The sequence below is a fragment of the Pezoporus wallicus genome, unplaced genomic scaffold, assembly GCF_028554395.1.
Source record: "Pezoporus wallicus isolate ANWC-B61680 ecotype Strahan unplaced genomic scaffold, APGP_CSIRO_Pwel_v1 contig_2997, whole genome shotgun sequence".
Classification (NCBI taxonomy): domain Eukaryota; kingdom Metazoa; phylum Chordata; class Aves; order Psittaciformes; family Psittacidae; genus Pezoporus; species Pezoporus wallicus.
In genome coordinates this window covers 267,817-288,228 of record NW_026637066.1, presented here as the reverse complement: position 1 = coordinate 288,228, position 20,412 = coordinate 267,817, and the positions used below count along the sequence as shown (strand labels likewise).

Here is a 20,412-nt window from a genome sequence, read left to right as displayed (position 1 = left end):
AAAATACAGTGTAGCAATAAACAGAAGTAAGAGGTAACTTTGTTTTTGGAGCTGTTTATTCAGTAGTTGTGCTTTTTAAAGACTGGAAAGTAAGTATTCTCATGTTCTCATAAAACAATACATTATCTGAACCTTTCCTGGGACACCTAAGTTAGTATCCTGTTATGAAATATATTTATAGATGATATGAATTCTTCGTGTCCTGTCTGGAATGGTGAATAAAAAAATTGTTGTAGAGTGCTTGCTTTTTTTTTTCAGCCAAATGTGTCTTTCTGCATTTTTGTAGTATATCTAAGTTACCGATTTAAGACACAAATCCTAGCATAACTAACCAAGTTCTACCTCCAGACTGGAAAGCTGTGTCTAGTCAAGAAGTTCTAGCTGAATCATTTTATCAAGTCAGAAAAGAAAAGTTTTCCTTGTCTGGAAAGCCCAGTAATGCTGTGGAATTACTTGGACATCTTGGTTATGCTGCAAGAGAGCTTGGTGCTTCTTCAGTTCTATGTCTTTCCACTTAGAAGATCGATGATGAAATGAAACCAGATGCTTTTCTAGTCCTTGGTGTCTTGCTTATGAGGCATCTTTGAACTACTTTCATGGCTGCTTTCTCAAATTGCAAACATCAACCTATGTTAATCTGGGACGTGAACCATGGAGAGAGCATCTGATATGCAGATCCAGAGTTCTAATACACAGTTTAGTTCTTGGGTTGTGAAGCATCCACTCTAGGAAAATTGCTCAAACTCTTATGTGTCTTTTTGATGTATTGTGTTCTGTTCATTCCATTAAGCCCATTGGCTTATGTTTAGTGCAGAAGAAAATCTTTATTTGATGGGAAAATAAATATTATCCTATTGCCTGTTAGTGTGAAAACTGAGTTAACAAATGAGAGGAAGCTGCGCTATAAGCTGCAAGGAATTTCTACAAAATGGTGGTTAAGACATACCAAATACAGTGGTTTTTTTTAAGGATGTTATAATTCTGTGGCAAATGTTTTAAAAAATTGAGACTGTGGTGTGTATTTCTGATTACAAACATCTGAATAATTGGATAGTTTTCTCTTACAGATTCATTTTGTAGGTGTGCACATATATTCCTTAACATAAATAGCAGTATTTTTCTGTATAGGCCAGCATTATCATCATGGATCATGTCTTTTAAGGTTTTTACTGAGTAGCATCTTAACCAGGCAGAAGCTTTTTTTTAAGATTAAAATTGTAGTTTGCACTAGTGATTTATTATTGCTCTTCAGGTTTGTATTTTTTGGTGATGGCTTCTGTTGCATTAGTGTAAGACCATGATTTCTGTCCTATAAGTAACCTTAAAGACCAAGCATATAAAGGCTAAAGCACTTATTACAGGGACAGACTTCTAGATAGAACAAGCTAAAAACAGTTTGTGAAGTAACATTAATACATTCTAGTTATGATCCAGGTTTTTGGAGCGAGATTGTAGAAAGCTTCATTTTAACAGTGAAAAAAAATGTAAAAGAAATTGGTTTTGTTCAGTATTAAGCTGTGTATTTTATTGATGATGTTGAAACAGTTGAAGCCTCTTCAACTCTTTGCATCCCCACCAGGGAATAATGACTCTGTTACTTTCAGAAAAGAACCTTCTAAAACACTTTTAAGGCTTAAAAGTTGTATGCACTAATTAAGAAAATACAGTTAACATTTAAGCTGTTAATAGCCGCAACATCCCTGATGCCTAGACCTTCAGTATGCTAACACTGCATAACAGTTCTCTATTGTTCATCTCTTTAGCAAGGGTAACTGTGTCAGTTCTTTTCTTGCATCACTACCTGCTGTGTATGGAAATTATGTACACTATTTAGCACTTGCTTTCCACTTTTAAAGTCCATGCATATTACATAGAAGCATTACATCTTGCATTAGGGTAAGGAACAGCTTTTAACAGGTCTGGCTTCTTTGTAATTTCTTAAATGCAACTTTTCTTCTAAAAAGCATGTACCAACAGGGATTTTGCTCTAAATTTGCATTTCTTGATTGGGGATTTACTTCTAGTTTTCTCCTCTATGTCTCACACCACATGTTACTATGTGGCAAAGATCTTTCTTTATAAGAAATCACTTTCTTTACAAAAGACAAGTAAAGAATAGATACATGCATCACAGTGAAGGCAGGCATTGATTTACATGAACTCAGGATTTCTCAGTATTGTTCTTAGTAGCAGACCATACGCTAGTGTGTCAGTATTGTGAAATTAGTATTTAAAGCACTACTTTTGCCTTTTTTTGACCCCACCTTTGATGATTGTCTTTTTTTTTTTTTTAATAAAGACTAAATAATTTGTTAAATTTTAACCCTTAAATGGTGTTCCACAGCTACTATGAAATAGGGAGTTAATAGGTAGTTGGGAGGTGAAAGGAAGACAATACCCGAGTGATAATCTCTCTTATGAATTAATCCTAGGAAATCTCACTAGAGTTATCTAGTCTTTAGACTTTGCTAACATCCAGATTTGAACTCAACAACTCAGACATGGCTGTCCACCCATTAAAGTGTGAATTGGCCAGGGTGTTCCTGCTTCACTGCTAGGCTCTGAACATCCTGCTTCTGTTGGGTCTTTTGCAGCCTGAACTGGTAAGAGACCTTTCTACAAAACTTAGCCCAGCCACTCATTTTACCCAGGTTGGACTCCTTCTCCTCCAAAGGCTGAAAGCGATGAGAAGTGGTGCTTGTATTTGGGGAGTCTGTGTGGCCCTCATTTGGAAAATTTCCTAATGGTTAATTTAAATGAAGCTTTGTAAGCTTTGCAAATGAGCATAAGGATGGTCAGAACTGTTAATTTTCTTATTCCTGGCAGAATTCCTGAAAAAAACAGTAACTTCACAAAATTCATTTAACTCATATGCTTATGATTTATTTTGTAAATACAGGTAAGTTTAATGAATGTTAAAAGTAAGGACTTAAAGTGGCATCAGAAACACACAAAAAATACAGAAATTATTTCCAATGTGAAAGAGTAGCCTTGATTTTGGCTCTCACTTAAGATATGGAAGACACCATCCTGAGCTACTGGTTGCATGTCCATGATCAAAGCTACATTTTATAGACTGCAAGTTCAAGAGTTATCTTTAGTGAATAAATCACCAAGATATTTTTGAAGTATTATGTTTAGCTTTACAAGTCAATCTGCTTATTGTGACTTATGCTAGGAATTTTAGCATAAATAGAACTGTAAACTGAATCCATTTTGTTTAAAAGAATATACAATCACTGAACTACAAGTGGACTACAGTGTGCTATTTATTTAACAGTATATACAAAATTGAACTAATCAGAGGATTCAGTACAAAACTTTCTATTCTAGGTGAGCCCTATCTGCTATTACTTTCATCTTTAAAACTTTCTGCCTTTTTTTTTTGATTGGTTGGTTGGTTTGGTTTTGTTTTTTTTTTTTTTTTTTTTTTTTCAATTAAGAAATGGTTCCTTATGGTAGTGAAGTAGTAGAGTATTGCCATAACTGTAAACTATTCTGAGAGGAATCAGGTTATTTCAATTGTTCTGTTATCATTCTTTTTCTAAATACAGGTAAACTAAGACTGTCTTCCATTTTATTTAAAAGTATATGGTTTAAAAACTTTACTGTAGTCTTAGCTAATTGTTTTTTTTTGCACTTTTTTTTACCTGAGGATTGTGAAGTTCTTGCAGAAGGCTTTAAAGTTGTATGCTGTAGGAAATTGTATTTTTAAGTGCCTCACAGGTAATTAAAAAAACCCAGCCACTTGTGTGTGTGTAAGCAAAAGACATGATGACATGGAAGTTCTTAAGGTTTTGTGAGAACAGTGAATACTTAGCCATCATGGCTGTTACAAGTAATATCTCCTCAGCAGTGAAATACAAACTGGTAAATAAAGTTTGCTGAAGCTAGCAACATTTGCAAATGTTGGGCTGTTTTGGATGCTGTGAGTCTTCCTTTGCGTAATGCCAGTCAGTATAAAAAGTATTATGATGCACTTGTGTTGATTCCATTTCTGCTTCAGCTAGACCCACTTTATATATTTTTACTCATGACCAGTGTTTTCTACAAAATTGCCAATAAAGGAAGATTTATTTTTTTCTTAATAGATGCATTCATGCAACCATTATTATTACTGAAACCTGTTTCCTGTTTACAGTGTTTGCTTCCTCTTTAAAGTATGGTTCTTTCACTCCTTTTATCAACTTCATTAATTGTTCTGCAGGATGGTTAGATACGAGGAGCATATTATGGGTAACACCATGTTGTTCACAGATTACTGTGATAATGCAAAGTTATTATAAGCCTAAAAGAAAACGGTATTCTGTGTGATACAGAGTTTCCTAAGGGCAAATATGCTTTTTTTCCCCTTGTTATGTCTGTAGCTGTTAGATAAATGTTGCCTGACCATGTTTAGTTCATTCTGCTCTATTTTTCCACTCACAATTTGCATCGTAGGTTCTGTTCTCTTACATTTGTTTCAGAAATACTGTATTGAAGTGTAGAAATGTAAATATTCTCATCCTGAGTTACGGCTTAAGCAGCTGAGCACATTAAGTAAAAAAACAACTTTCACAGCAGCTATTTTGTGGGTATTATGCAAGATGTTCTGTGCTTTGATATAACTGCTCCTAAAGAAAGTGTATTGCAACATGAATTTATACCAAAACTTTATGCACTTAGTCTGGTAAAACATGCTGGGGGTGGGGAAGAGAGCAAGCTGTTGTAAACTCCTATAAAGTACAGAAAACGTCTGCTTTCCCTCCTTTCTAACAAGTGTAAACTATTGAGGTTAAGTAGGTGGGGCAACCGGAAGTAATTACTAAGGCCAGTGGCATTTTTGCGGTTTAATAAAGGCAGAGGCTAATTATTCAGTTTTTATTTAAGTGAAATGATGCCAAAAAGGAGGTTCCTGCAGAGCAGCTGCACTCCTTCAGTGTTACCCTAATTTACCACAGACACAACTGTCACAAACAGAACTTTTAAACTTGATATATAGCCACGAAAGTAAGGAGTCCTTTGTCTGGAGTGCATGCAGAAGAACTCCTTTATACAAATCAACCGGCAGATGACGGACAATGATGAAAATTTGATTCTTTGAAGTCATAATGGTCATTGAAATGTGTGAAATTCTGGTATTGAAAAGAGAGCGGCTAGCAAGACTCTAAATCCTGGGTGGTTGCTGGAAGCTTGCTGGGAGGTTTTTCTGTGTTTTGACATCAACTTCCCATTGCTTGTTCCCTGTTTCCTTTATTAAAAAAAAAAAGGGGGGGGGTGTGCTTAACAGTAGATAGTTGATAGTGGTTATATAAAGTTTTAGTCTATGCATGGAAAGAAATGTCATAGGAGAAACATGACTCCTTTATGCACACCTGACCAATCTATTCAAAAACACTAGTTTTCAGAGATGCTTTCATTACTTTGTCCTTTCCCCTGAATTACAGAGTTCCATTTCTTGTCCCATTCGGAATTTGGGCTGTTAGTGGAGTACTTAAAAGAAGGAAATTCTTGGTTCCTTTAAAAGTCATGCTTTCATTGACATGGCCTCTGTGAACCAGATTTTTCCCTGCTGAATAGCACATACATCATATTACTCTTTCCAGAACAGTTTTACAAGGCTTTCCAGTATGACAAGTGTTCTTAAATAGTGTAAATTATAATAAAGACAAAACCTCTTCTTCTTTTGTAAGCAATTTAATGTGATTTCTGCTATTTAAAAAAAAAAAGTGGTTTGACCCTCTCAGCTTATTCTAAGAAGAGCCAAAGTGCTTCAAAATGGGTATTTTAATTAAAAATAAAAATAAGAACAATAGGCTGCTATTAAATCTTCCCCTCTGTATATTAAGAAAAATGGAATGTTAAAATGCACCTTTTAGATGATAGGCTGTGTTAAAAATGTGAAGCAGGTTGTTAATTTTTAGTAAAGCAAACCTATACAGTTCAAATCTCAAGCCTTTTATAATGTCACCTTATTATTTAGACTTGTGAATGCTGAACACCTCACTAATACTTTAATATGCTAATATTGCAAAATTCAGTATGGAACACTTAAAAGAGATAGTAATGTGAAACTAGCTGTCAAAAACATCTTTGTTTTGGAAAGTTGGTTCACAGGTAGTTTCAATGAGAACTTGAACTCAGAACAAAGAACTGAAGACCCAGTAAAGAGTTCAACCCAGTGCAGCATAGTTCTTTTCAAGTATTATGTTGTTTTAATGGCATCTTAGAGCGGGAGCTTTAGCCCATTGAAATGTCGCTTAAAGGACAGGTTCTTCTGTCACTAGCTGGAGCTGTGTGGATGAAATGATCACAATAGAGTGTTGTAATGCATTTTAAAAGTGTGAGAAATCAGTTTGTCTAGACTAAGAGTGCGCCTACAGGGAATAGGAATTTTAGAGCTTCTGTGCTCTTTAGGTGTCAAGTATGTGATAGATGCCAAGCCTTTTTATTCCATATCTTTGGCAACAGCTCAGCTATGCTACAGTATCTTACATGTCTACAGCAGGCAAAACTAGTGATTTTGTCAGGACAGCTTGGGCTTCAGAAACCAGAAACTCATTGTCCTAAAAACTGTCTGTTCAATTGCCAGCCTCAAAATGGGGAAGATATCAATAAATGATTGCTGGATTCCCAGAAGGCACGGAAACTTCAGCTATAATGAATCAAAGTATGAAGGGCTAGCAATACCATGTAGATACTTTAGTTTTCAAAGCAGGCAGGTTTTAATTTTCACATTGAAAAGATTTTTATGGGATGAATCCTATATTATTAGTGAAATAACTTTGATTTGGAGCCAACTGCATGCCTGAAAAAAACATGAATTGAAGGGACTTTCGGTTTGTCTGCGGTTTTGTTTTTATTTTCATCCAGATGAACAAGTCTAAGCATTCTCTTTACTACAGTTATTCACAAGTACAGTATTTGCTGGGTTTTAGATTGTGTTCTGTATGTACTGGTGTGTAGTATTTTTATGATTCTCTGATTCAGAGACTTCAAAAGAGGAAACTCTGTATGTCTATAATGATATTTAACATAATATCTTTTTTTAATAATTCCGGGTAATTCTGGAGCAATTAAAACCCCTCTAAATCTGAGGCATAAAATTTGTAATGGACATGCGGGTTACTGAGAGTAATAATACTAAAAAAATAATAGTTCTGAGCTATTTTGAAGCTTGCATATTTGGAGGTATTGGGTGATAAAAAGCCTAGAATTTTTGCATGTAGCAGATTATTTCAGAGGGGACAAATAATCTTTTGTGAATGTGCTTGCATTTTCTAAATAAGCATGTTTGTTAAATACAGAAATAAAGGGTAATATAGTAGCCTATTCCTGTTAACAGGCAAGCTGAAACATTGAAGCCCCACCAAACTACTGCAGGTAAAAATCTTTTCATTAAACAAAGCACTTTGAAAATTCAAGTAAGAAAACTTAAAGCTATTGCTTTCTAACACTGTGATTTGAGCTTCAGTTCAGAAATGCCAGTCTGGCAGGTGGTGTTTTACATACATGTTGCAACATTCCAGTGACTGGTAGTGGTTCTTTTTCATATCACTGCTAGACTCATATTAAAAATAAACATTACTTGGTCCTGATGAAAGCATTTATAATGGAACTGTTGAGATATTTTGACAGTTTCTTTTGGTAGTCTGGGTACAAGTGTCAGAAGTTGGAAAATTAGCTTGCATGCTTGTTTGTTTCCCCTGCTGTTCTAATTGCAAATACAAGTCATACGCCTTAAACTTTCTCCCTTGTGTAGTTTTGAGGAACTGACCTCCTAAAACTTATTTTTTGAAGTAAAATAAAAAATGAGACTTGCCTCATTTCGAAAAATGATCTGGTGACAGCACCAAGAGCTTTTAAGTTTGCCACAAAACAAAATCCCATAAAGTTAGTAGCTACAGACATGTAAAGCCACAGTGTTTTATTTAAACTTGTTTGCCTTCTAATTCAAGCCATGGCAGTACTGGTGAGATGAGTTCAATATGCCCAAAGTTTTGCTGCGTTTTTTTTGGACTTTTACCAGTTTACTATCCTCTTCCTGGAGAGGGGAGTGAAGGGGAGGGGAGGCAAGGAGGGAGACCAAGGAGCTCCCACTGGCCTTTTAAGTGTGAAAGGAACAGGAGTAGTTTAGCATCCTTAGAGATGGATTTGATGTTTGATTTCACTCTTTCCTAGGGTGAACTGACAGGTTAATTTTATGTAATTACTGTTTAGTTTTTAGCGAGAAAGTTCACTTTGATTATATCAGATGCTGCTCAGGGTAATTTTTCACAGTAATTCTTGTGAGGTTTTTTCCTATCTTATTCTTTGTTAAAGTGAGTTAATATTTTTTGGCTGGTTTTGTGATCCTTCAGTTTTTATCTTTGTTAAGTTTATTTGTTGAGGACTCACAAGCCAAACCTTGGTAGAGCATCCTATTACTGACTATATACAATGTTACAATGCCTGTGGTTTTTGGTTTGGTTTGGGTTTGTTCTTTCTTTTCTTTGAAGTTTCAGATCTCCTGAATCCTTTTGTCCTTCACAGAAATACTGAAGAATGTTACCAGTACCAGATGTTCCTCTCTTGAACATCAGAAGAATTGACTCTCAAAAGCTGATATGCATAGCTTGAAACACAACGAGGGGGTTAATTTTATGTAATAACTAACAGAGAAATAAACTAATTTCTAGCACCTGCTCTGCACTCTTATTGGGATATTGTGTGAAAGATAACCTGTTGACTCTTCTTCGTGCTAAGCATAATTATTTATGTCAGTGGGGATGTTGGAGCCTCTTCATTATCTACGGACTTAAGGCCAAGTGAAAGCCCTTACACTGCAGCACATAGTTGGCTGGCTAAGAGTTTGGTGAATAGACCTGTTTATATGAAGTTTAGATTGCTAATGCTAAAGTAAAAAATTGGGGATTTGTTGATATTTCATGCTCTTAATATTTTCTTTAAGGGAGAAAGAAGAGTTTATATATTGCCACATTTTCTTTAGCTGGTGCAGGTTGGAGCAGTTTTGACTTTGCAGCTGGAGTCAGAGGGTGGGAGGGAATGTCCTGTCTGTCCTCAGGCACTAGGAAGTTGTGTAGCCTGGAGATGAGCAGGTTCAGGTAAATAATCTAAGCAAAACCTGCTTCAGCCAGGGGAAGCAGGATGACAGAAGCCCCAGTGTGTATTAGCTTCACTTTTATGTAACTGAACTCGTAACATATTTTTCAGCCTTTTTTTCTTTTTTTTTTCTTTTTTTTTTTTTTTTTTTTTGGTAGCTTAATAAAGCAAGGAATTATGTAAAAATACATAAGCAATATTATTTTACAAACCTTTTATGTGAACCCTTTTTTAACAAGTTCCACTGTGTTTTTCACAGGATATCACTGCTTTAACTGGTGTTCCAGATGAGCACATCAAAACCAGGAAAGTTCACATTTTTGTTCCGGCACGTAATGCAATGCAGTCAGGTGTTAACAATACAAAGAAATGGAAGATGGAATTTGATAACAGGGAGCGCTGGGAGAACCCTTTAATGGGCTGGGCATCTACGTGAGTAGTTACTGAATTTGGAAATACTTTTCTTCTGCATTTGGCTCTTAACTAGTCATTTTCAAATTTTAAGTTTGAAATATCATTTCTACCATAAACCTACTGTGTTTTAACAGTACTTACAGTAAGTCATTGGGGATTTTAGTCATATGATTAATGATCTGTTTCATTTGAAAGTAGATTTTAGCTCACAACATCATCTGGAAGAGTTTGAAAAAAAACGTTAATAACCACAGATTTCAAGGATTACATTTGTGGTGATGCTACTGTATGGCAGCATCAGGGAAAGGAGGTTATTAGTTACCATAGGCAGTAAATGCTACTGAGCTTAAAGTTGGCATCTTCTAAATTCAGTTAAGCATAATATAACAATACTTAGCTTCTAGACCTTTTTTCTTTTTTAATATCTATTTATAAAATAAATGTATCCAGAAATACTAATTCAGAATAACTCTGAAATCATGTAATCATGTCTTCCTGTTATCTTGGTTTCCCATAAAAGTTGAGGAGGCTCATCACCTGTAACATCTCGATTGTATTGGTATTGCAAAGCACTAGGGAAGCCAAGCTCAACTATCATTAGATGAGAAAAAGTACTGAATATGAATTAAAATACCAATTTTACTAAAATAATCTGTTAAAATGGCTCTTTTAAAATCTAAACCTGTGTATAACAATGACCTCATCTTAAGCGCATCCTGCAGTTTTTCACCATTTTGTCTTAAGTATATTTAAATTCTTCTTTTGAGGATGTCAGTGACTTAATAGCTGTATGCCTTGGATGAGTCAGCTACTGCAAGCAACTATTCTATTTAGCAAATAATGACCAGGTTGTTTCACAGGGCCTAGATTAATTAAGTGATAGACTGTTGACCAGCAATACACCTTTGCCTCCTGTCTTGTGTGCCCCCCAAGTGTCTAGTCACTGACATATGCACAAATTATCACAGTGAAGCAGGTGCCAGTAACACCTGCTTTAGCCCAGGTTGGATTTAACATTTCTTCTAATCCTGCTTTGCTTAACTGACTTTAACCTCCCCAGACAAATTACTTTCTGGGTGGGATTTTGCATGATCTCAGTCAAAACAATGGCTTTTAACCTTTCTAACAGTTAAAACCATTCATGCTAAATAAACCATCCAGGAAAATAAACCATGGTATTAAGGGCTTACCTGTATGTTAAATTGTCCTGCAGTGAGTTTACTGTGGGAATTTAAAAATGAATAGCTGTTTTGAATGACTCTGTCTCTGCATGTGTTTTTATTTTGGGGTGGAAAAAGGATATTCCCTGTGTAAGCAAGCTCCAGGTAGGCCAAAAGCAAGTGCTGTGTTGAAAATCTGACACTGCTAGGTTAAGGGTTTTGTAAACTAGTTTGTTCAGTTTTTTTAAGGAATTCTCACAAAAGCTGTTAGTGCACATTCTGGTAATTTCAAATTTTCATTCAACATCCAGCAACACCTAAGAAGAGTTTCTTCTTTTTCAGAATTAATTTCTGCAAACAACAGTTCTAACTTAGAAGTTTTCCCATTTACTTTTGAATAATGTAATGGGATTAGTGGATTAGAGTCCTTTAGAGTCTAGGGATTAGAGTTCTTTTCCTCTGAACTCAATATACTTATTCACCTGTAGGTCTTTGCTGTATTTCTGTCATTTTAGAGTCTTGTTGGCTTTTTTTTCTTGTTGAGTTTGCTGTTTCTTGTATGTATTTTTTTCCAGGTGAAAATTATTCAGTTGAAGATCTAACTAAAATGGACCTGTGGTTTGTTTGGTTTTGGTTTGGCTTGTTGGATTTTTTTTTTTTTTGTAATGTGGAAGTTTCATTACAGGAATGCGTATGGATAGTTCTTGAGCACATCTCTTACTATAAAGGTGTGAACAAAGAAACAGGGGAAATGCATGGTTTTCATTGTAGAAGATCTCATAAGAGAACAAAATGGGGAATCTGAGTTTGTAGTGACTGAGAAAGTTTAGGGCATGCATAAGAAATCCTGCAGCACTGCTGTTGCTGACACTGTTGGGACATCATGCTGGCCATCCTGAGCTCCAGTTTGCTCACAGGTTATCACCGGTTTAAACACATGGATAGCTCATTTATGGGAAGAAATAAAAAAAAAAAGCTGCATTTAGATTGGATGAGAGATGATCCCACATGAAAACAGAGCAAATAATTTATGCACATTCCTCATTTCCAGACTGCCTCTATTCTGGAAAGTTTTTGCCAAACTTGCAGTACTGCACAGGCATTCATCTGTCAGTACATTTCAGACTTAAACTTCTTTGTTCTTTTTAACAGGTTAAAACTTAAACAGGGGAAGTTTAGATTGGATGTAAGGAAGAAGTTCTTTACTGTAAGGGTGGTGAGGCACTGGAATGGGTTGCCCAGGGAGGTTGTGAATGCTCCATCCCTGGTGGAGTTCAAGGCCAGGTAGGACAGAGCCTTGGGTGACATGGTTTAATGTGAGGTGTCCTTGCCCATGGCAGGTGGGTTGGAACTAGGTGATCTTAAGGTCCTTTCCAACCCTAACTATTCTGTGATTCTATGATTGTCTTAATAGTGTTGAGAAGATTTTTCCACCCCCAGTCGTGGAAGAGAAGAATGATAAGCAGAAGTTGTCACAGTATTGCAATATATTTGGTTCACTTGGTTCTCCAGTGCTTGCATCATGGAGTAATTCCTCGTTTCTGGTTCTCCTCACTGCATTTATAAGAAAGATCTGTAAACGTCTGTAAGAGAGACCTCTTAGTAGCTTATGAAGGTGTAATTTCTGCCTTTATCCTTTTTTGATTTTTCTTTTTTATTGGGGAATATATTGGATATATGGTGAACTCCATTTTTCAATGTGTACATCAGATAAAATAACGTTGTTGTCTTTGCTGGAAGCTAGATTCCCCCTTCCACTCCCCCTTCACCAGTCACAGGCTTTGTCCTTTATTGTAGAGAGTTCAGTGTATCTTTGGTTGCTTTTTCTTTTCATTTACCCTTCTAGCTTCAAAGAGAGAACAGTTGAGAGGCAGCTCCTTCAGTAGTTTGTTGCAATTTGGTCTTCTTGTCCCGGTTGTCCCCCAGACTCCTATGCAGTGTTGTCTCAAGGAAGCATTATCTAGTCATTGTGCTGCTACAGCCAATATCTTTATTTGTCTGAAATTTTGTAGATTCATTTTTAGAAACCCCTTTTTTTCGTCTTTTGTCACTGTTCTTAAAGTGAGCTTTTATAGCAACAAAACGGCAGTTTGGTTTTTTAACTGAGATTTTCTCCTTTTTTTTTTTCACACAAAGCTGTTTGATTCCTTTCAGTAATGCAGTTGAGGAATAACAAATCATCTAAAACTGACCGCTGTGTATTTAGTTAGCTAGCAGTTTTCATTTCTGAGCTTCGTTTTCAGTGGTGGCCTTCGATGTGCTCGCTGTACTGCAATGATCTGTGGAGGTCGTGTGACCTCAGACAAAGCTGAACTCTTGAAGCTTTTTATGTACTTTTCAGTCTCTGATTAATTCCTACTCTGATCACTTTGATATTCTGGTCTTTTCTGTTTAAGACTATTCTTCCCCTAGCTGCTCTACAGACTCCAGGTCTCCTTTAAATCTTCAACATTAACTTAAACCTCCTGGTCATCCAAAAGGAGACAGCTTTAAAATGAAAAATTATTGCAGAGCACTTACTATAACCTTAGCAGGTGGTTAGACATGTTTGTCTAATAAAAACCTAAAAATACTAATTTCTGCAAGGAACTGGGAAAAGAGTAAGATTGAAAGACTGAAACAATACTCTTCAGAATGTGTTAATCCTGGAAATAAGTAAAAATTCTGAATGGCTGGTGAGGTGGTGTATTACAAAAAGTGGTGTAATAGAGTGTTTCACTAGCTTTTGAGATACAGATATAATTACTTTGTATTTCAGATGTGCTTAAAATTTGTCATCTTGATTTCTTACAGAGCTGATCCTTTATCCAACATGGTTCTTACTTTCTCTACTAAAGCAGATGCCATTGCTTTTGCTGAAAAAAATGGTATGTATTGGGTATGATGGTTTCACCTTTCCATAGACAGTCTTGATCTAACAACAGTGAAAGTCAAGAATAAAGCACCTTCCCTCTATTTCACAATATTGGCAGACCATTAGTCCTCCACTTGAGGAGGAGGAAGACTAAAGGGTGAGGGGGATATTTCCTATGGTGCTAAAGGCATTGAGCCTAGACTTTCTACTTTCTGGAAAATGATCCAGTTTCTTGGCATTACTGTTGTGATGCTTTTGCCGGTATCTGTTATTTGAATGAGAACTGACCCTGCTCAGGTCTTGGGGAAAAATTAGTATTAATACTTTAAGAGTATCCTATGCTAGGGGTCCCGGCTACATGGCAGTGGGATTTCTGTCTGAAGGCTTAATATGAACATCTGAATTCTGGTTAAGGAAAGACTGTCAGAACCCTTGTGAATAATAATGAGCAGTAATCAGAAAAAACTAAAATTAGGTGACTACCAAGTAAGCATGTTGGACTTCAGTTTTGGCCATGTTGCTTGTATCATAGAACCTCAGGTTGGAAGGAACCCGTAAGGACCATCAAGTCCAACTCTCACTGCTCTTTGCTGGATTACCTAAAACTAAGTCGTATGACTAGGAGCATCATCCAGACACTTCTTGAACTCTGATAGTGTTGGTGCTGTGACCGCTTCCTTGGGGAGCCTGTTCCAGGGACTGACTGTCCTCTCAGTGAAGAACCTTTTCCTAATGTCCAGTTTGAACTGAAAGAGAAGATCAGCAGCTCCCCCTCCAATGCCCCCTTGCAGAAGTTGTAGATTGAGGAAATTATATGTAACTTTCCCCATGTACATTACTGAAGTCTAAACACTTAGCACTTGATGGTTGTTCATAGTTGAGAAAAAGGTGGTAGAAAAGCCAGTATAATTACTTGGTATCTTTAATGCTAATGATGTATCAGAAGAACTCTATCTGTAAACATATGAGGTTATTTAGACTTGTATTTTCTCACAGAATTATAGTACCACAAGCAGTATTCAGCCTTCTGAATATTCATCAGTCCTTTTATGTGATGGTATGAATTTTTCTCTTCATTTTGGGGGGTTTGTTTTGGGTTTTTTTTTTAATCAATTACATTTTCCCTAAAGGCCTAGGACTGATGTTTAGTGCTTGTGGATGTGAGGAAGATTAATTTCACTGAGTTAAAGCCAGAAATGATGCAGATGGAATGTAAGCTTCTTCAGAAGTCTTCCCTGTGGTTTGCAGCTTTCAACTGCTAGACAGTAGATTCCTGGTCAGATCAAATTGTGTAAAGTTCTTAGATGGCTTATGTTGTACATCCCAAAAACAAGGGAAGTCCATTAACTTAATACAAATAAGAAGCTAAGCCATTTAATGTGCAATGTATTTGCACTTTTTATTGGTAGAGGCTAGTACTGAATTCCTCTATTCCTCTTTGAGTGGATCTTTTTTTAATTTTATAGTCTTAATTTTGTTGAAAAAGAAATCATATTCAATTTTAGAAATTAATAGGATCTTCATATATGCATTGATATTAATGCATATATGATATTTGATACCAAAATTGCACCAATTATTTGCCATTTTATTAGTATTTTATGATGTTTTAGGAACAGATATAAAATGTGGAAGAATCTGGTGTTGCTTTACGTTTCTTCGGAAATTCAGCCTAAAAGGGGAAAAAGACTGAATCCTGGCCTATATATAGCACTATATTAATGAGCTAGTTATGTCATATCTGTGGACATGTTATATTTTGTCTTTTGAAATGAAGATTCAAGTAAAATAACTTGATTTGTTCAGTGTAGAAAGTCTAGGCCTTCACTGAGTAATGAATCTCCATTGAGCAGGAAAACTAGAAAGAAATTCTGCCAACTGAATTTAAGGCTTGTTATTCTATTTTATTTAAGGTGGCTTGGTTTTATGTGTATGATATGTGCCTAGTATTTTCTGTAGTAAAAGCTTCAGTATCAGATGTAGCTGAAAATACAATTTCTCACTATTTACCTCTGCTTTTAAGAAGGAATGAGAAACATAGCTACATATTTACAATGGACCTTCTAAACTGAGGTATTACTGAAACGTCTAAGTCTAGGAACACACGTATTTACCTCTCTGCCCTTCCCATGTGAACCAGGTTTTCCATTACAAAGTTCCTTGAGAACCTAAAATTTAATTTCTGCAAATCCTAGATATTGCAGGGCTTCTGCTATAATTGGGAAAACCAAGATTCTTTCTCACCTAAGTGTTTTAGGCACCTGAGGTAAGCTGTCTTTCTGCCTGTCCCATGTGTTTTCAGATGTTGGATTAACAGCACTGAATACAGTAAAGCAAGAGATCTCTGTCCAAAATGCGACAGCTGAGAATGGCCTGAAGTTGAGGCAAGGAGGAAACACCTGTAACTGGGTGAAATAAAGAGTTTAGCTTGTCAAACTAAATTCTTTTTTGTACTGTCTGGTATCACTAAGGCAGTTTTTAAAAACATGCAAGGATAGAGAGGTTTAATACTTGCCATTCAGTCTGGTGGTGAGGGTATTCTTCCAGAGACGATGAAATCTGCTTTCTGTCTACTTGGTTTGTATGGCAGGGTTCTGGCGACAATAACCTCCCTCACCATTGCCGTATTTTTATCAAAGTGACCTCTGCTGTCTGTCATGAACAAGCTAAGGTGCCTCACAGAAGTAGATTGTTCCAGAGTTTGAAACCTATCACATATGGTGACCTCTTGCAATCCAAAGTTAGATGTAACTAACACTGTGTATTTTGGACAGGTATTGCAGCCCAAGCCATTGTGCTGGCAGTTGCAAATCTCTTTTGGAGGCACTCAGCTCCTCTTGATCTAGTATATAAAAAGATGAAGCAATAACCTGATGCTGTAGATTACATTCCAGCAGCCAAATGCCTCGATGTTAGGTGTTATAATACTGAATGTTGCAATAACAAAGTCTGTCCCTGGATCTAGTTCTGGCTGTTTACTCAAGCTTACATTTTTAATCAGGACAGGAGGCAAAAGCCAGTGCTCTCACAGATGGAAAGAATATGTTTGTAAAACCTCTGTTCTAGTACTTTTTATGGACAATAGTTAACTTGTAAATTAATGTTGGTTCAGCCTAATAAACATGAAGGTGATTTTTGTGTGACATGCGAGTACACAAAATTGTGTATCTTGTGAAACATGTTTTGAAGTGTAGCTGTATCTTGAGTATTTTCTGTGAACATTTTAAATGTAAAAATTTAGATATATGTTAAACCTTTTAGGACTTTTTAAGCTTTTGTTTTAAAACTAAGGAGGAAAAGTACCATCTTATCAGTACCAGTTAAAACTGTGTACTTAACCACTTCTAACTTCAACTCAAGTATCTCAACTTTGAGTGAAATGTTGCAGCTAAAGAGACCAAACTTTGGAATACTGAGTGCTGCCCTGGCACCTTTCCAGGCACCTGGAGGCTGCAACCAATTTGCATTTTGATTTACATAAACACTAATGTCTCCACCTCCTCCTTTCTGACATTTTTTAGCATTTCTCTTGCTTAACTATCACATAATTTACTTGTCTTCTATCACTTCATTCTCTTTCCTTTTACTCCTAATCTTTCATGTTCTTTTAAAAATGTTAAGTATTAAACTCCTTTCTAATGCTGAAGTTTTTTCTTTGCTTTTCCTTTCTTTGGTCCTCCCACCCTTGTATTTTCTCTAGCTTTCCAAGGTCTCTATTCTCTCCCAGCCTTATGGTGAAGGTCGTGCAGTGCTGGCACAGGTTGCCCAAAGAAGTGGTAAATGCTCCATCCCTGGCAGTGTACAAGGCCAGGTTGGACAGAGCCTTAGACAGTATTGTCTAGTATGAGGCATCCCTGCCAATGGCAGGAGGTTGAAACTAGGTGATCTTAAGGTTCTTTCCAGTCCAAACCATTCTGTGATTCTCTGTTTTTTCTACGTTTCCTTACCTTTATTTTCATTTCCTGTCCAAGCATACACTGAGCCTTAGTGCTTCCATGCTGCTATGTACTTGTGGGACCATGAACTGGCAGGACAGTCAGTGTTACCTCTTGAGATTTTCACTGATGACTGTCAAGTTTTTTGCAGGAGTAAAGAACATGGAGATATGTAGTATGGTGAACTCTTACCAACTGAGAGAACGGGCATATGTCACACCTATGGCATTTCAATATTCTCTGCTGCCAGCTAGAAAGGAATAAACTAGTGAATGCCAACGTGGAGAGAAAGATTGAAGTTTAAAGATTTACATTGTATGTAAAATTTACATACATATATATCGTATGCTAAAAGTATTCAGAATTCTCTCTGTTTCTTGTCTCCCCCCACCATTTCCCTTGTAACCTCCAGGCTGGAGCTATGACGTTGAAGAGAAGAAGATTCCAAAACCTAAATCCAAGTCTTATGGTGCAAACTTTTCTTGGAACAAAAGAACAAGGGTGTCTACAAAATAGGTTGGCATTGGCTCTGACTGTGAATGAAGTCAGCTGTGCTATATTTATAGTCCATGTATAACACATCTCTTAATCTCCTAATAAATTTGACCTTTAAACTACAGATGCATCTTGTGATGTCTATTTAAAATGTTTTTGATGTCTCCAATTGAACCTGTTACAAACTTCCCTATAAATAGAGGAGATTTGGAGTGTTCATACTTCTAAAAAATTGCTGTATGAGGAATCTAGCAAAAGGAATGTTTAAAATCAGCTGCAACTTTAAAGATCATAGTTGATCTTTGATGATAATTTTATATTCACTGTCTTGTTTAAACTTATCAGCCTTGCATATACGAATTCTTTCAATAGAACCTGTTTTTTTTTTCTTTCTATACAAGAATTGTTTGTCAAAGTATGATATATAAAACTTAACATTTGAATATAACTTGGACTGTTACGTTAAAGTGTATATTTTATAACCTCCTCTCTGCCCAGATTAATATTCCGGAAGCATTCATGACTGGAGTAGAGAACACTGGGGTTTGTGTTGGATATGGGTGAGATTTAGTCCAAAATATTTAGGTTGCAAGGTTTTCTCTGTGATGTTCTTCAGAAGTGAAACTCAGACAGTTAAATATTCACAGTTTAAGTGAGAAGTGTTGAGTGCCTCACACAGCATCAGCATATATTAATTATATAATTATAGTTCTGTTTTTTTTTAATGCTAGTTACATGTTTATCTGCATTGAGGTTTCCTGTTGCCTGATGAGGTGTGGTGATAGCTTCTCAGTCAAATATATAGCCTAAACTCTGTTAGTAGCCTAAACTCAATTAATGATTGGAATTCTTGGTCACATATGGCTTTTAATTTATTCACTTTTCGCTTTGACTTAACATACAGAGATACTGACACATGATCAGTGAAATCTATTACAAGCTGAGGGAGGATACACCTTTTCTGTATGCAGCCAAGAGTTTTATCCCAACGGTCACAAAAGAAGCAGCTACAAAAGTAGCTCTCTCTGCATAGATCTAAAGAATAGTGTAAGTGCTGTGCACTAATTCTAGCTGAAAGAAAGCATAAAACTACCTTGTGTTGCTCAGATTTTATTATACTCTTGTTTCATACATATATATAGCTGCCCTATATGCTGGCTAACATTTGTTGAAATCATTGGTTTTGACCCATTTTCAGTGTAATCAGCCAGTTGGCTGATGACACTATTTTTGTATCACAGACAAGAACTGTTATTCCACTTCATCTTCCTATTGGGTTTTGAATGCTGCATTGTGCAGTGAACCCTAAAGTCCTCCAAGAATGCCAAAGTGACCAAACTGGAGCTGTAACAATCCAGAATCTGCTGCGTCTTTGTATTCCAGCTAAGCTTAATATTCTGATCTTACAAAGGAGGCAGTAATAAGAAAAGCCATTCATTGGTTTGGTTTTTTTCTTGTTTTGCAAGTACAGGAACTTAATGTAAGGGCCTTCAAGCTTTGTAAGATTGTTAACATTAAAATTTAAAAGTGCTTGGATATCTAATGCAACAGATGCACAGCTTGGGTTTTGAAATTATGTAGTCCAGGGAAACTGATGCCTTTTATCATTATCATTGAACACCAAATATATGAAATTGCTGTATGTTAATCTGTACTTCTCTTAACTAGAATCGGTTCCAGAGCACAGTTTCTTTTCTTTTTTTTTCTGCTACTAAGATAATGGGAATATTCAAAGGAGAATTCTGTAAATCCCCTCTCTGAGGAAGAAAGTTTTTTTTTTTCCCTTCTTTAAAATGCATATGTTCATTATGGTTCTGCACTGTGCAGCCCACCTTGAAGCTGTGTTTGAACGCAGACCTTCTTTTTCTCCTATCGCATTCCTAGAACTTGGATTTTTTCACCTGTTGGATGGCTTCTTAAGAATGAGCATACTGACAGTGGAAGAGTATTGATTGTCATCACTGTTGTCTTCAAACCCTAGAAGTGGAGTGCAAGAGCTTGCAGAGGACTAGTACCAGTATGAATATATTTTGTAGGCAAAAAAATCTACTAAACTTCATTACCCTTCCATTAACTTACCAGAATAGTACAGCACTAGGCTGGAACTGAAATTGTGCAAGATAATTTGACCATCTTTAGTTAAGTATCTTCAGAAGTGAATGATTCATTGGTGAACTCCAGCTTCTGTCTATTCTGCAGTGTGTTATGACAGGCAGAATTGCTTCCAATCTATAGCACGTCAAAACAAAAGGCACTACAGGTAAACTACTGTAATTTGTCTTTTTAGTATTCTCAACTGTTGATCTGAAAATAGAAATATAAAGAGATTCGGAGGACTGAAGGCTAAATTAGGTTAGATGTTGTGGTAGATGTAGCTGTGCTGCATCCAACTAATCAATCCAACTAATCAAAACTTTTCATGGCAGTAAGATTTCAAACCTCTGGAAGTATTGAAATCAGTGGAAAGAAAAAG

General features: G+C 36.3%; 1 protein-coding gene across 1 annotated transcript in view; it reads left to right on the top strand.

The window, feature by feature from the left end:
- Nucleotides 1-18,063, top strand: part of NDUFS4 (NADH:ubiquinone oxidoreductase subunit S4) — a 47,688-nt gene extending 29,625 nt beyond the window's left edge. The window contains exons 3-5 of the mRNA XM_057403067.1: nt 9,341-9,513; nt 13,449-13,522; nt 17,857-18,063. Of these exons, the coding sequence (XP_057259050.1) occupies nt 9,341-9,513; nt 13,449-13,522; nt 17,857-17,960 (351 nt within the window). The 3' untranslated portion in view covers nt 17,961-18,063. The remainder of the gene's footprint in view (nt 1-9,340; nt 9,514-13,448; nt 13,523-17,856) is intronic.
- Nucleotides 18,064-20,412: the final 2,349 nt, after the last annotated feature.